Source organism: Crocodylus porosus, unplaced genomic scaffold (genome assembly GCF_001723895.1).
Source record: "Crocodylus porosus isolate Cpor-Errol unplaced genomic scaffold, CroPor_comp1, whole genome shotgun sequence".
Taxonomy (NCBI): Eukaryota; Metazoa; Chordata; order Crocodylia; family Crocodylidae; genus Crocodylus; species Crocodylus porosus.
The window spans coordinates 447,061-463,854 of NW_017728944.1; the positions used below are offsets into that span (position 1 = coordinate 447,061).

The 16,794-nt window shown below is 50.1% G+C and overlaps 1 protein-coding gene across 1 annotated transcript in view; it reads right to left on the reverse strand.

Annotated features, from left to right (window-relative positions):
* Positions 1–16,794, reverse strand: part of SRCIN1 (SRC kinase signaling inhibitor 1) — a 200,067-nt gene that overhangs the window by 66,278 nt on the left and 116,995 nt on the right. Inside the window, exon 3 of the mRNA XM_019550251.1 lies at positions 5,749–5,772. Within this exon, the coding sequence (XP_019405796.1) occupies positions 5,749–5,772 (24 nt within the window). The remainder of the gene's footprint in view (positions 1–5,748; positions 5,773–16,794) is intronic.

Here is a 16,794-nt window from a genome sequence, read left to right on the forward strand (position 1 = left end):
AGTGTTGTGACAACACCCTACGCAGTGTTAGCATGGACTGCACTAACATCAGCTCCTAAGGAGCCAGGTCTAGCCTGTCAACTCCTCTCTCCTCCTTGGACGCACCCAGATGTCTTCAACTTGCAAATAATAATAATGATGATGATAAAATATCCTGCAATAAAAGCCCACTTCAGCAGCAGACTCTGCAGCACAGCTGATGCATAAGGCTGTCAGGAGGGCATGGGAACGAATGTTTATTGCATTCTGGTGCAGAAATGGCAGGATTACAGGCGCTAAGCCTGCTTGGTATTTGCTTGTCTCACTCATGCAAATATCGCTGTCGTGTATAATATTGGCTGGGCAAACTCCTCAAGTCCCCAGCCTGCCAAACGAAGGGAAGCAGCTTCCTGTGACAGAGACAATATGCTAATGAGAAGCCCGTGTCTTTGCCACGCAGTTGCAAACCTCTGCCCAGGAAGCAATTTGTGGCTGGTGCTACCTGCACACTGTGGCCATCTGGAGCTTTGCAGAATGCAAGTAGGATCTTTCCAGCTCTGAAAAGTACCTGTCCTTCCCCGTCAACCTAGAGGAGAATCTCCACTTGCAGGGAGCAGTACAGAGCTTATGACACACAACTGACAAGTTCTGTTTTGTTCAGCAGAGGGCAGTGCTGCACACTCACAAGCTTCCCCAGCCTCCAGTTCAGTATAATGAGACATAAGGAGCTGTTACTCTGAAGTGAGATAGCGGGGACAGGCCTCAGGATGGAGGGGTAGGAAAAGATCTGACAAGGACCACCACTGCTTGTCTCTCAGCTAGCACTACCCATCTCTGACTTCCTGGCCGGCAGCTTGGGGTGGGGGGTAGCAGGGGCCAGGGGGGCTACCCCAGTCTCCAACCCTCCCCCCACCCCCGAATTGTGGCAGCCCCTCCCAGCCTGGGAGGTCTATCTCACTCCTGTCAGACACAATCTGACTCCTGGGGGAGACTTCAGTTGCCATTGATTTCTTCATTACCAGCTACAACCCAGAGGGGACCAGTGGTGGGGAAAGGCAGCTTCTGACAAGCGCTCTGAGCTGAGAGGCTCCTGGATGGGGAAGGTGTCAAGGACAGCAAAATCCCTAAACAATCTGAAAATTACAGCAGATGATGGGTCTGGCAAAAGTCTCCGCTCAACCCATCCCTGTCTCCCGGCTGCCGTTGCTAGGGAACCGAAAGGTCGCTGGTTACCAGGCTGGTCTGGCGGAGGAACTCTGGAATTTGCAATGGGACAAGGAGACCAGAAGCTCCGTGACAACAGCCACGCAGAGAGGCAGGATTGATGGGCAGGGCTCCTGTGCAGAGCCTGTCCTGGCGCCGGGGAAGGGGCACGTGTGTAGCAAGCTGGGGTGGGCTCAGCCAGGCATCAACGTCTCATGGCGATGGAGGGGAGTGGAAGCAGCGGCAGAGGAAAAGAGACCCTGGCATGAATGACTGGCAGAGGTGGAGCTCTAGGCATTGATACTTGGCAAGGAGTGTGTCCTTGGTACACATACCTGGACAGGGCTGGGGAAGACTGCCAGGCACAGACCCCTGACAAGGCTTGGTGTAAAGGAAGAAGGGCATAGAGCAAGCCCTGATAACTAGCTGGCAAAGCTTGCATTTTCCTACACTGTTTCTGAGGCTGGCAACTCTCCCCTATTCCTCAGCCCTCCCCACAGAGCAGCACTCCCAGGATACCCTTTGGACAGGACCATGACTGATAGACAAGACCAACCGCACATCCCAAGCCCAGGACTGGCAGGTGAGGCAGCGCCTCTTTCAATAGGACATCCCTATGGAGCCCCATGCCTCAAAAATTGAGAACTGCATCCCCCGCAGGCTCCTGCCCATCCCGGGCTGGGAGGGCTGGGGGCTGTGGGGAGAGGAAAGAGCAAGGAGCACTGCTGGATGGGACGAAGGCAGGTCATGCCCCACAGACTCTTCAAAAGATGGGTCTGTCTGTCTGTTCCCCCACCTGTCCTTGTAAGAGGCTTTCTCTTGCCCCATTCACTTCCAGCAGTGGCAAGGAAGAGAGCTCACTCCGAGAGACCAGAGATGGGGGTAGGGGTGGGGGTGGGGGGTTGATGCTCCCAGCAATGGGGGAGAGTAGGGAGTGACCCATGCAGGGTGACAGAGATGAGGAGGCCTTGGTGGTTATGGAAGCTCAGGGGTGAAAAGTGCTCTTGCAGCCAAGGGCAAAGCCTGCAGCTAGTAAACCCCCTGAGGATGGAGGCATTTCTAGCATGCTCCAAGAGGACCTATTCCCCCAAATCACCTCCCAGGCAGAAAGAGCAGCTCTCCCTTGACAAGCCCTTCCCAGCTGCTGTCAGGCTTATACCCTGCACTATAGTAGAGGCAGACAGCAAGGGACCTTCCTTTGCTTCAGGGAGGTTTCAGCCTTCTTGGTTTCCTGCAGCAACATGCCTTGGGAGAGCCAGGCTGTGGAGGCTGGTCAGAGGCAATGCCTCTCTTAGCCAGAGGGTCCCTTGCCTGCACAACGCAAACAGCTGGAAAGACCCACGTCATGTTCTCCAGAAAAGGCACCCCCCGACCGCACTCTCTACCCTATGCTGGGACGGCTCGCCTTACAACACCAAAAAGGGGTCTTGACCTGTTGCTACCCCCTTCCTCAGCCATGAAGTGCTCATGGGAGGTAGGGGAAGCTTTCTATGATGCACACATATTTTGCACTGCACGGTGGGGTGACTGTTTGCAAGGGCAATACTGATCAAAGCCAGGATGACTGAAGTCATTGGCACAGCCAGGAGATACCCATAGGGATGCCTGGTCTGCATTTCCTTGAGTTTTAGGTTTAGCTAGTGACTGCCCAATGTGGTTAAAAATAAAGTTATTGCCCTTCTGCCCAGTGATGATCACCCAGCCCTGTGCAGACATTCATGCACCCCCCTTAACCTCGACACACAGGCAAGTGTCATTACCCCCTTTTACAGATAAAGAAACTGAGATAGAGAACTGGAGTCACAGGCCCCAGCATATCCATAAAGCCTAGAGAAGAGCATAACCAACCTTAGGCACAGATTTAGAGTGGGGCAGCCCTGAGGGAGCCTGCACTGCAGCAGCACCCCCCAGCAGTTTTAACTCTTTGCAGGAGATAAGACTGACACACTGACCCTGGTCTCCAGCACATGGCACTCCCCACCCATCCTGCCAGCATGCAAAGCTTGCTAGTTATGCCTCTGAGTTTGGAACTGGACCCTGATCTCCACGTTCCCAGGCCAGCTCCACAGTGGCAGAGCTGTCTTCTTCCTCTCAGAGTAAGCATGACAGCTCATGAACAGGTGCCCTCCCTGTGCTCTACAGAAGTCCTCCACACCACTATGGTGTCCGCTGACTACCTGAATGCATACAGCAGTGTGCCCCGGGGCTGGCTGTATTCTCCTTCCAAGCTTGTTATAAAGCAGATGCACCTGCCCCATCACAGGCCCCAATTCCCTAGTGCAGGGGTAGGCAAAGTTTCTTGGCCAGAGCACCGAAAGAACTACAATGCCTACTTTGGAAGGTGCCGGAGTGCCGGCATGCCAGAAAAACAAATCGAGGGCAGGAGGTACATGGCAAGACACACTGTGTATTAGTAAAGTTAATAGTGATAAATGTTGCCTTTTTTATGGTAAATACCTGATTTTCTAAAAATTCTAAACCTGGTGACAATAAATAAAACTTCTTATATTATCTTTACTCTTGTGTATTTGTTTTGTTAAGCATGTTGTGATGAGAGTGAAAAAAGAGAGAAAGAAAAGAGCAATAAACAGAAAGAGAAGAGAAAGGAGACAAAAGAAGAGGGGAGAGAGAAAAAGAAAAGAGAGAAAGAAAGAAAAAAAGAGGATGTGACCCTCACCACCAATGTCTCCTGCCACTACAAGCTATGGCTCAAGGCCACTGGCCCAGGGTAGTGTCCGGCAGCAGCAGGCAGCAACACGCCAGCAGCAGCAGCCGCCATGGCTGGGTCATTAAGGCCTCCCTGATGGTCCCAGAGCAGGCAGAACCCAGGCCCAGAGCTGAGAGGGAAGACCTAGCTGGGGCTCGGGCAGACAGACGCCCTGTCCCACCTGGGCGGAGGCAGCACCAGGGTGCCAAGCAGTGGGCCTGGGCACTCAGGGCAGGGTCTGGGGGCACACCCCCAGGTGGGAAAGTCTGTAGGGGGAAGGGGCAGGGAGAGGGGAAAGGGCCATAGTGGGCAGCGGCCTTGCCCAGTGTCGGGCTGGCCATGGCCACAGCGGCCACAGCCCTGGCCCCGGCAGGCGTAACACCGGCTGCCTCCCAGACCTGGCAGTCCTGGCCCTGGCTGCCTCCCGGCCCAGCAGGCGCAGTGTTGGCAATGGCTGCCTCCCCACCTTGGCCTTGGTGGGTGCAGCCCCAGCCTTGGCTGCCTCCTGGCCCCAGCGCCTATGGTGCCAATCAAAATCATCTTGTGTGCCATAGGTTGCCAACCCCTGCCCTAGTGCTTGACAGCATTCCCAGTGGCTTTCAGGGGACACCCAACACCTTGCCTGGGTCTAGCACTAGGCTTCACTAGTCCAATGGGCTGCACTATGGGAGGTTGTGAAGCTGAGGGTTGTATAACAGGCAGCAGGGCGGTTCCCCAACAGTGAGGAGATGGCTTTGCATCCTCCCATACCTCAGCCTCTGCCAGCCAAACATACAGCAGCTGTTGCTTTGTGCATGACTCAGCTCCATTCCAGATGGGCACCACATCCCAGACCAAAGTTTATTTGGCAGGATCAGCCCAATAATGGGTGGCTGGGGGAAGGGGAGTTACATTTTTATCTGCATTTATATTCAAGGAAGCTACTAGTGCCCCAGGCTCTTGTCATGCAGAGGGGTCCCTAAGCTTGCTATGACAGGGGGCCACTCCTGTGGGTGGGGTGCTACAGCTTTGATTTCCAGAGTAACTTTGCTTTTTTTTTTTTTTTTTTTGCACTGATCTCTTGTTTTGGAGAAAACCATGAAACTCTTTCTCAGACCTATTAATTAAAGTCTATCAACAGACAGGGGAGTTTGGGGAACCCCTTTCTCAGCACAGTGGAAACCCAAATTTGTCGTGCTTATGCATGAGAAGTTCAAGGTGAAACTCATTAGTGCAGTGGTGTCTCTGTCCAGTCTAAGTGCACATAAGTGATGGATGTGTAGTACATGGTGGGGAGTGGTACAAGGATTAGCAGAGCCCTCTACACTTTGAACGTGCTAAGATGCAACAGGCGTGCAGGGCTGTCTGCATCTGCTGTTCTTCCCCTCCCTGGATTTACTTAGAAGAGCATGAGGATCTCAATTACCTGGAGCCCTGACCTGGCCTCCGGGCAGGACAGCCCAATCTGGGCTGGATTTCAGAATCTATCCAGAATGGCTGCAGTGTCCTTTGCTCTTTTTCCAGAATCCTGGAGTCCAGGACTCTGGTTTCTGTCAGGTGAGATAAGTCCAGATCAGCTCTTCATTTCAACGGGTTGAGTGTGGATTTAGACTGGTGCACCTGAGATCAGGATGTGACTTACATTCATCTCTTCCATAGGAAAGGTTTGTCACACCAGACTCACCATGAAGAACCAGCAGCAGCATCAGTAGCAGCCTTATTGTGAGCTTACACTGCTAATCAAACCCCAAACTAACCAACACAGGAAAGTCTGAGCTGAGCTTCCAGGCTCCCCACCCACCTCCAAGCACGCAGAGATGTAGAAAGGTTGAAAAGCGCATGCATCTTAAACAGAAGCGTGAAAAATCAGAAATACTGACCTTAAAGCTCCAGTAGTTGGGTTGCTAACAAAAAAAAAAAAACAAAAAACAAAACAAAAAGAACAAAACAAAAAAATACCATTAAGATTCTGTTTTCTTGAGAACTGTTGACTTTAAACTGTGACACACAGCCTGGTTTAGTTTCTACTTAAAGTCCCCTCCCCGGTGGTTTTTGCCTAATGTTGCTATGATCTTGGGATAGGTGCTGGGCATTAGCAGGGGGGGCACTGGGAGAAAGGGGACCATGCAGGCAGGCAACCAGGGACATACCAGCTCTGGTTGTTAGGGCACGTCAGGAGTAAAACTAACCCAAACAGAAAAATATAAAGGGAGCCAAAGTGAGCTCAGGCTCTCACTGGTAGTTGCTGTGCCCCTCAAGGTGAGTTACTTCCCTGCTCCTCAGCCCTGGATGTCAGGGAAGAGCTCTTATTTTTAAAGGATCTCCCCTCTTCTCCCTTCTGCCTCTTCACCTCCCCACATGCCCTCATGGGGTTGGTGCCAAAAGCTTGGAACAGAAGGCAAATGCTCCTTTGAAGGATTTGATGTTTGGGGATTGCAAAGCAAGGAGCATCCCTGGTATCTCAAATACATGCTCTAGGGAGGTATAGGAGCTGGCATCAATCATGGCATATTATTGGAAGCCAAGTGTACCAGAAGGCCTGGGACCTTCTCTTACAGAGCCATCAGCTGCTGGCTGAGGAAGGGAGTTTAGATGGACTTCATAGCTTCCAGCACTGCCCACATAGCTTAGCCTAATTTTCTGGGTGACTGTCTTGCTGGAGATGACCCCTCACTGCTTAAAAACACCCTGCAGCACATACCAAGGTCCCCTGAGAAAGGGCAGTGGAGAGGGGTGAGGAACTGAGTCAAGGGCCCAGGGCTCTGAATGAGGCCAAGTCTCTCCTCTCTCTGTGTTAGGACAAAACACAGCCAACAACAAGACAATGGCTCACTCACAGTCTGGGACTGGTGGCACCATCACCACAAAGGTGGCATCATAACCAGAGCTGGTTATGTCCAGATCCCCACGCTGTGAATCAGTTCCCAGGGGCATGTTGTATTGCTCTCAGGCTTACATGCTACAATCGTCCGCGGGGGGAACTGAATTCCTGTTCTCTAACCGAGGAGATGAAGGCCCATAAAGAGCTATCTCCTCTGTTCTCTAAATCTGGATCCTTGCTCCCCAAGTGGCCACTGTTTGCATCCCAGCTAAGGCCCGTAATAAAATGGGAGTCAAACAGATGCCCATGACTTAGCCTTTGTTCTCAGAAAGCAGAGGCTATCGGCTCAGCAGATCACTATCAGAACCAGTTGGGGTCTGAGGAACGGACGGTAGAATCCAGATTAGTGCAGTCCATTTGGGTTTAGCATGCTCTGGTACACCCCAAAGTGGGGCACACTCACTACTCCAGGCCAGGGTGGGATGAAGGACTGGAAGATTTGGGAGTCAGGTCAGTGAGGTCACCGCGAGCTCCGAAGAAGACAGTATGAGGCAAATGGGAGGCTAATACACAGTAAACAAAAGTCTGTCACAGATACTGAATCACTGAATCACTTAACGATGCCGTGCTCCAGGACGTGCATCCCCTGCCCTCTGGCGGAACAAGTCAAGTCACTTCTATCAGAGCAGGGTTTTGCTCTCCTGACAAGCCTCAAGAAAGGCTTCCTACCACAACAAGACCTGCGCCAAGTATGAAAACAGGCTAGTGCCATAAATATCAGTACAGCTCAGATCAGGGCCATATAAACCAACATGAGACTAACGGTGACTACCGCACTAACTCGAGGGAAGCAAATTCCTTCCAAAACAAAGAACTGCCTTGCAGTCCTGCAGCCCTGGGAAGTCAGCTGTCTGGCAGGAGCTGGGGGTGCCTCCCTCTTTGCAGAGCTTCAGTGACAATCAATGGGCTTTGTCTTGCAGGACCTCTTCTCCTGAGCGGGGGTGAGGATGTTAAGGCTCCTTGATTTTGACCTGAGCGTGACAGCACCTGTTTCACAGAAACACATGAGCGCTGCCAGACTGCAGCTCCCACAGCGGCCAGGGTGTGCAGTGCTCCCTCTGCCTTGGCAGCCCTGCCAGGCCAAGTGGCCCTGGCTCTTCTCTTCTCCGTGTCCTAGCTCTCTTTTCCCAAAGCTCCCCTCCCTTTCCTTTTCAAAGCACTTGTTTCTATACCAGCTTTGTCACAGCTGGTCAATGCTGTGTGATGCCTGTACAGCTAAAAGGTAAGACACTTCCCTTCCTAAGAGGCAGGCAATGGCCCTTGCAAAGGCACTTCCTTCCTTAAGAGGTAGAAATGCCTCATCAACAGTTAATAGATCTGTCCTATCACAGCCCTCCGGAAACAGGAAGGATAAAAAGCCAGGATAGTATGCTGTGCCCATCTCATTCCCTTTGTCCAAGGATCTTGGAGTGTCCCACAAACAGTTTCAGGAGGTTGAGTCCCAGGGTTACTATCTTCCTTTTACAGACGTGCAGACCAAGGCCAGGTCTCCTCCTGTGAACATGTATCAGTTTGTAAGCAGTGTGTTTGTAAACCAGTTTAGTCAAACCAATCCCATGTGGACACACTTAGTTTAAGAGTGACTTGCATTGATTTAGCTGAAGTCAATAAGCCAGAAGCCACTGTTAAACCAAAGGAAGGCTTTGCACTGGACGGACTAACTCAGGTTTGAAAGTGATTGAAGTTAAATGGGTGATGCTCTTTCATGCAAACAGGCCCCAAGGCACAAAGTTCTTTCCCAAGGTCGCGCTGTGACTCAGAGGCAGAATCAGAAATCAAACCCAGGAGTCTTGATTGCCAGCCGCTCTTAGATAACAAGCAGCAGGAGCCAAACCTTCCCCGGACTTGTAAAGCTTTCCAAAACACCAGGAGCTTGGTTGGCACTTACAAAATACACATCTTTTTTTTTTTCTTTCTGGCATTGAAAGAAACCAGCTTTTAGTAATTAACACAGAAACATCTTCACTGGGAACACTCCGAGACAGCAGAGAAGGAAGAAAACTGACACCACCAAGTATGGTTAACCTGAAATCACCTTCAGGATTCCAGATCGTAGGGGCCTGCTTGTGTAAGGGGTTCTTTGCTGTGTGGTGAAACCCACTGGGTAAATGTGATGTGCCTTGGTAACATAAGGCATGAGCCCCTGTGACTTACCCTGGAATGGACAGCTGTGAACCTGGTTTTGGAGCAGGGGACACTGCATCTAACTGAGGCATTTATACCTCAGCAAGAGGGAGACCAGAACAGCCCATACCAGCAGGACGGAGAGGAGGAGCTGATAAGAGAGCTGCATTGTCTGCTGACTTAGGATGCTCCTGGAAGGGCTTGATGCTGACTAGCCATCCAATGGACCACACAGTCACTGCTCTTGTTTCCAGTGCACCTGTGCACCTATGCTTCAACCGGCTGCAGTGCAGCTCTGCAGTGTGGTGCTCCTGGGACCTCCCAGGGACAACACATAAGAACCCTCAGGAGGCTTAAGTAACTTGTGGAGAACTAGGTTGCAGTCATAGAGAGTAGGGCTGGAAGGGAGCTCAAGAGGTCATCTAAGTCCAACTGCCTGACCCAGGGCAGGATCAGCTATACCTAAACCATTCCCCATAGATATTCTTCTACCTGGCACTTAAGATCCTCCAGTGTTGGAAACTGCACAGACTCCCAAGGTAAGCTAGTCCAATGCTTAACAGTCCTTCGAGTTAGAAAGCTTCTCTCACATCTAACCTAAATCTCCCTTACTGCAATGTCAGCCCATCACTTCTTGTCCTTTTCCCAGTGGACACAGAGAACAATTTCTCATCTTCCCCTCTGCAGTAGCCTTTTACCTTTTGAAGATTATTAGCATGTCACATCAACTGACCCTCAGTAAAAGCCCCTTAAACTTGGAGGGTCAGCAATACCTATGACTTTTCATCCTGATGTTTCAAGACTCCTCTCAGGTCATTTGCGCTGATTTTACAGCTGGGAAAACTGAGGAACACAAAGGGGAATCACTCAGTGACAGATTTATGACCAGAATCAAAGCTTCCTAAACCCTCAGCTGGTCCCCTGTCTGCTTTCCCATAAGTCAGCCCTTCCCAGCTCCTATGCGTATGCTTCCAAAGAAGGGTCCTCAAGTCTGGGTAATGAAGTGCCCTTGCATAAACTAACTAGAAAGATGTCTTGCAGGAATGTTCCCCAGCAAGCTGGAACATCCAATCCCTGGGAGAGCAAATGCCCTGTCGGGAAGGGTTAGCTCTGCAGGAAAGAGGACAGAAGGGCACTGATGAGATGACTTTTCTTCTTTGGGCTCCTTATTTTGCAGTTGAAGAGCATCAGTAATTTTCCTCAGTCCTTGATATTGCTGATCCTATCTTGCACTAGCCTTGAGTCTATACTTTATTTATTATTTTAGGACGACTGGACAAGCTTATCGTGGGTCCCATCAGTTCCAGACCTGCCATACATACCCAGTCTGCATGAGACCAGTTGCAATCCCTTCTGCATCTCAAATGCCAGGAGAGAGAGAGAGACTGAGGCCAGAACACCTTGGAAATCCTCTGTTGTAGTTAAAATGTGAGAGTGCTCACCAGGACCATATGTGTAGTCCTCCACCCCACCTCTCTCCTTCTCTCATCAGGTGCCTGAATTATAGTTTCATAGTTTCTAGGGTTGGAAGGGACCTGAGGAGATCATCGAGTCTGACCCCCTGCCATGGCAGGAGAGAGTACTAGGGTCAAATGACCCCAGCAAGGTGTACATCCAGCCTCTTCTTAAACACCCCCAAGGCAGAAGCCAGCACCACTTCTCTGTTAGTTGAGATCCTTCTCTGCTCTTTGTAATCACCCCAGGTATGCACCTCAGTACAGCAGGGTAATTTTTGTTTTTTTTAAATATATTTTGTGTTCCAGATCAAAATAACCAAATCAGCTCCAAATCATCTCAATTGAGCAGAACTCAATCGTTCCAAAAACCATGTATGGCACTAAAACCAGTGAGCATAATCCATCCCAGACCTATCGTCCTGGGGCTTCAGATACTCCCAAATCCATCTGCAGGCATCCTACATGCAGGCTCAAACCCAGAGGTCTTGGGGTTTGGGTGCCCTCAGATACTACAGGCAAGCATCTTCCATCCCAGACTCTTTAGCCCAGGACTGGAGATACTCCCTACACTAGATCTTAGCCCACAAGAGGCCTTTGGCACTGAGGAGATGAAGAACCTGAAACCAGAGAGCACTCTGTTAAGGATGGTTTGAACCTCCTGCCTCCCCTCCCCTTCCCTTCCTCTCTGCCAATGACGGCTAGAGGCTGAGAGGAAAAAAGGAGTGAATGTGCTGGATGAAAAATAAGGAGGGAGGGAGGGAAAAGTAGAAAGAATGAGGATGGGTAGAAAGAAAGAAGGCCTGCCTTGCCCCCCAGGGAGACAAAACCAGTTAAGCAAGGGTCTCTGACTCTCAGTTACCCAGCCACATTTTGCCCAGCAGCACCCAAAGCCCTGCCCCTCATGCAGTGAGTTTGATGGGTCTCACTTGAATCTTTATTACAACCAGCACCTTCCTGATGACTTTGGCACAGAGCAGCACAGGGTTTGTAAGCTGCACTTGTCCTCTAAAGGGTAGGCTGAAGCAGAGTGATGGGGAAGGGAAGTGTGTGTTGCTCAGACTGCATGGATCCTGGGGAAGAGCAGCAGTCCTCCAGGACTGTCGATCTGGCACCTTCCACCAGGGCCAAATGGCTTTGTGGTGAGCACTCACATGTAGTCTGTCTTTCTAGGCATCTGTGGAGTGTGAAACATATTTCAGAGTAACACACAAGGCAAGTGTGTTATTTGCCTGACCCACTCTGCCATCAGCTCTGTTTCTATTGTCTTGGGGCGTGTGTAGACGAAACAAGGGGCATGTATGCACAACACTTTAAAGCAGGTTACGTGCTTTTGCACCACTTTAATGGCGTTGGTGTTTGCATGTGTCAGCAGCATTGCGCATTAATGCCAGCTGCTGTAGCACATTTGGCGGCATAATGCGCCTTAAATGACTTCGGGGCACAGCAAACTAAAACACCTGTGAGGAGTTTTAGTTTGCTGCCCTATAGCTGCGAAGCGAAGCACCAGGCTCTGTGCAGCTCAGGGGCTGTGCAGGCAGCCCGTGCAGGCAGCCCAGCAGCAGCCTAAGAAGGCAGGCTCCACCAAAGGGAAAAAAAAAAAGCAGTGAGCCTGATCTTCATTTTTTTCCTCCCCTGGAGCCTGCCTGCCTGCCTGAGCTGTGTGGAGACCCAGTCCTTCCTTCCGCAGCTGTGGCGCCCCCCGGGACTGCCTGAGCTGGGTGCCTGTGGGCAGGTACTGCCTGGTGTGGAGGCTGCAACCGCTGCGGAGGGAAGCACTGCCCCCCACAGCCCAGGGACTGCTCTGCCCACTGGAAGCTCGCCCTCTCCTCCCCACTGCCAGAGAAGCAGGTAAGACATGGGTGTACACGACACAGGGGTTTACCTTCCCTAAATTGAAGCAGTGTTTTTAAAAACCCACCGCTTCAATTTAAGGTAGAGTAAACTCCCTTTTTGTCTGCACATGCCCTTATACTTTCCTGAAGAACTGGCCATATGTTCCTATGGTAGTTATTTATTTAGTCAGGCTCTCCTCGGTGCATGTACCTTAACTAACAGAGGAGAGGAATAACAATGTCTTTATAAAGAAGGCAAACAGTACCAGGACAGGAAGTCAAAGAAGTTGTCCATTGTCTTTGTCCAGGAAGGTAGCCTGTTCCTGATATGAAACCTCTCCATGCCCAGCTCTACCAACACCAAAGGAGCCATGACTCAGTAACTCTGGCTGGGGAGCTCAACAGCATCCAGCAGAACTGTAGGCCTGAATCCCCAAGCCCAGCCTTGCCATCATTGCCTGCAATACGTGTAAATAATGCCACAGCTAGTGAGGAGGAAGAGGGTGGATTTTTTCAAAAGGAAGAAGAGAGAGGAAGGGCTGAATTAACATATCTGGCTCTTCAAATGCATCAAAGGGAGACAATGGTCTGAGAGAAGATTTGAAAGGACAGCCCTGTTACAACTGATAAAACAGGCAGCTCACTGCAGACAGAGCAATGCAGAAGGTATGAAAAATTACAAAGGCTGAGATTATAATTACAATGAAAGTCATGTCCACAACACTGTGAAATGACAGACTAACTAGGAACTCAGATTCCACCCCCTCCCCAACCACACATGCATGCACCCCTGTAAAAGAGAGGAAAGGATACCCAGAGGCAGGGGATGTAACTAAGACCATTTTGTAGAAAAGGAACAGCACAAAAATTCATTCCTAGAGACTGTCCCAGGAAAAGAATGGGAGATAAACAAAATCTGAGTGAGTCATTGGGCTGACCAAAGCAGCTTCCTCTCGCTTGACAATTTTAACGTAAATCTGTTACTGATAAATAAACAGGACAGGGTTGTCTAAGATGGATGAAGACAGCATCCTCAACACTTTTCCCTGAGCAGAAGGAACACCAGGTTGATTTTTTTTAAATAACTCTTTTTAAAAAAATTCCAATATCCAGTAGAGTCCCCTGTAAGCAGAATGCTTTGATAAATGAGAAAAAACAAATTTCTTTACCAAAAAAACATATAAAGGATTTACCTGCTCCTCTGATTAAAGTTAGAAAAGCCTTTTTGGCAAGAGAGAAATTGAAGTACAAGCGTAAACCATAAAAGTGACAAGAGAGAAAGCCAGAATCAAATGCATGAAGTAAATAAACCCACAGAAAGAGAAAGAAATCATGCGTTTGCGCTAACTTCTTTCGGTTCCTGTCATTTTAGGTGTTGCAATTATCAGAGGTACAACAGCTTCAGACAGGAGTGGGATTGCAATTGGAAGACTGGTCTTGAGCTTAGGACCTGAATTGGAACTACTGCTTGTTCCTGGCTCTGCTATGGGCTCCCTGTATGACCTTGGGCAGGTCATTTAATCTTTGTGCCCTAATTCCCCAGCTGTAGAATGGGCTGACTGATGCTTTCCCTCTTGTTTCTTTGCTTCAGTGGTGCTCCATTTCCGAGTCTGTCTGCTGGATCCCGCATACTGAGGTAGTCTGCAGGGCCCGATCTAGCATGTGACTGGCACAGCAGAACCAGCTGCATGCCAGTCCACCCCCACGTACCTGTTCTAACCACACACTCAATCCAGCCACACATGCAGGGCCATGTCATCTGACCTGCGAGGCTCCCCACGGGTCCAGAAATTTGACAGGAGGGGAGTAGCAATTAACACTGCCACCACTCACCTCCTGACAAATTTTTGGATGTGTGAAGAGCACTGTGGGCTGGAAAACACTCCTCCACAGGCCGGATCTGACTTGCAGGCTGGAGGTTGAACACCAGGGTTTTAGACCGTTTGCACTACGGGCAGGGATTGTATCATATGGTGCATCTGTCCAACTCCCACCACAGAGGGATTCAGGTCTCAGTTAGGTTTTCTACTTCCTAGTGTAATATAAGCAAATGGTCTTCAAGGTTACTGCTCAGCTGTGTGCCATTGGCCCTACACACTACTCACCAGGAGAAATTTCCTCTGAAAGCCTAGCATTTAAGCCCAAGTCCCAAAGGGGCCCACAGGAGAATCAGGACCTAAACAATGGCTTTCAGAGCAATACCAGAGAGTGACATGGTCAGAAAAAATTACACTATAAGTCATCCTGCTCAGTTTACAGTGGACCATGTGGGCTCCAGCTGGGATACTGGAATAAACTAAACCACAGTGGAAATGATCAACAGGTCTGTAAAACATGTCATTCTCTGCCTCTTTGCAGTGTAGGGTTTTCCTGATCCCAGTCCTACCATAAACCCTAGAGAAGTACTCAGCTGCCCTCTCAGCAGCTGCCCTGTCGCAATAGGGGAGGATTTTCAATAGCACCTACATGATTCAGGACCACAAGCGCCCCTGCAAGTCAACTGGGTTTGTGCTGCTGAATCACATTGGTGCAGTCGAAATTTCTACCTCCAAGCCTTAAGCAACTTGCCTTTGCCTTATTTGAGTACTACTTCTGTGCTACCCAAAGATAGCCACAAATCCAGCCTCATCCCACTAAATCACCACTATGAGCAGACTAGCTGCAGGATGATATTGCTCTGATGCTCCCACCCTACTTACTACCCCTGTTACCTCCTCCTTCCTGTTTTGGCGTTCCCACTCATGTTACCGCTAAATCTTTTGGCTGGGGCAGAGCTTCGGTCTGACTCCCTATCATGTCTCCATGACAGACAACAGTAGGTGGAGGACTGTGCTGGAGGAGGCAACATCTGAGCTGGTCGAGAGAATCCATGCCCAGGGAATTCTAGAGAGGAGTCTTGGAAGATGCCTACGACCAGAGGCAAATACTGGACTTGTGGCCTGTGACAGCAACACCCACCAAGAGCATGAGACTTTCACCCACACTCAGCTTTAAGTAAATTAGCCTCCACCAGCTCATGATCTGTCTCATTCTAAAAGCAAACAGTTTTTAAGAGTCTGATCCTTCCTTTACTCCACACTCCTCCTGGACAGTCCAAGGCACCTGCTACCAACCCTCTGTGATCCATCAGCATTCAACACTCCCTCTGCACGGGTGCAAAGGACTGCATAAGGGCTGGTGAATCCGGCTCCACCAGAGCCATCTGGCTCCACCTCTCCACCTGGCTTCCACTGCAGCAGGGAAGCCAGGTCAGTATAGGAAACTCAAGCAGGAATGGGCAGGAGACCAGGAAGTAGTCAGGCGGATCAAATTGCAGTGCGACTATGGCAACAGCATCATGTCGCTGGTTCAACATAGCAGAGATTTACAAGGTAAACTCAGCAGCAAGGAGCTGCGCTGCCCTGCCAGCTTGGCTCACACGTGCCCATATACCATCCTCTGATTTCCTTAGAGTCAGAGCCGCTCTAAGACACCATTTCGTGCCATTTCCAAGATCTGCTGTGCACGGAGGGTGGGTGGGGTGTGCTTTATGGTGGGGCTCCTGGACACAGCCTGGAGGTGATGTCATGATGCCCAAAGTGGCCTGGTCCAGGCTAGGGCCCACCTAAAGAAGTTTCCTGCACTGTTAACACTGGTAGAGCTTCAACAGTGGGAGATGGGGTGGGGAGGGGCACCATCTGTTACGGAAGTCACTAATACTGAGTCCCAGCCCCCTGTCCAGAGCAGATCTGACCGTCCTACTGCAACAGACTGCAGCACCAGACCACAGGTCTTCTCCTGAAGGCGCCCAAAATTGCTGAGAGCAGCAGCTGAGTCTGTGTTAGCAATAGAGCAAAGAAAGGGTGAGAATGTGTTTGGGGTGGAAGTGTCAGCACTAAACACAAGCTCCTACATACACACACCCTTCAAACTTGGAGCCCTTGATGGAGAAGAGCCATAATTCTCCTGTTAAATATGTTAACAAATTTTTAAAAAGCACAAAGCAAAAGTGTTCCCAGCAAATGGTTGGCTCTGGCTGTCGCTAATGAGAAAGTGCCAGACGCATCCTGCCTGTCACTGGAATGAAGTCTGATCTAATTCCTAATGGGAATTTGTTCAGTGTCTCCCTGCTGGATTAGTACCACATGCTTATTAATGCCATCCCCTGGGCTGTGATCGGTTTCACTAATGGAACGGTATTTACTACCCGCTTCTAAATCACTTCAAGGTCTTGCTTTTTCCAAAACCCCCTCCTTACATGAAATTCAGCAACCCCCAGACTTCCATATGCTTTCCAAACCTCCTACGATCAAATTCCCATCTAAACTCCAGGCTGCATCTCTGAATCAGCCTGGAATTGCACCCAGAGGGAAAAACTGATAGTGCCATCTCTGATTGTAGTTCTAGGGATCTTAACACACGAGCGTGCTCACTCTCGCTCTTGCTCCTATCACTACATACACTCCCCTCCCTCTATTACAGCTCACTGTGATGATGGTCCACAACATATTCCACTTCAAAGGAGCAGGAGGTCCAGTATTTTGAGGAGAAATAAAGGGCCCCCATTCTACTCTCTCCTGCATCTCTAAGTCCCACAAAGCACAATCTGTTCCAGGCTGTTTCTACAGCATGTCAGCATTGCCTCTAAACTTG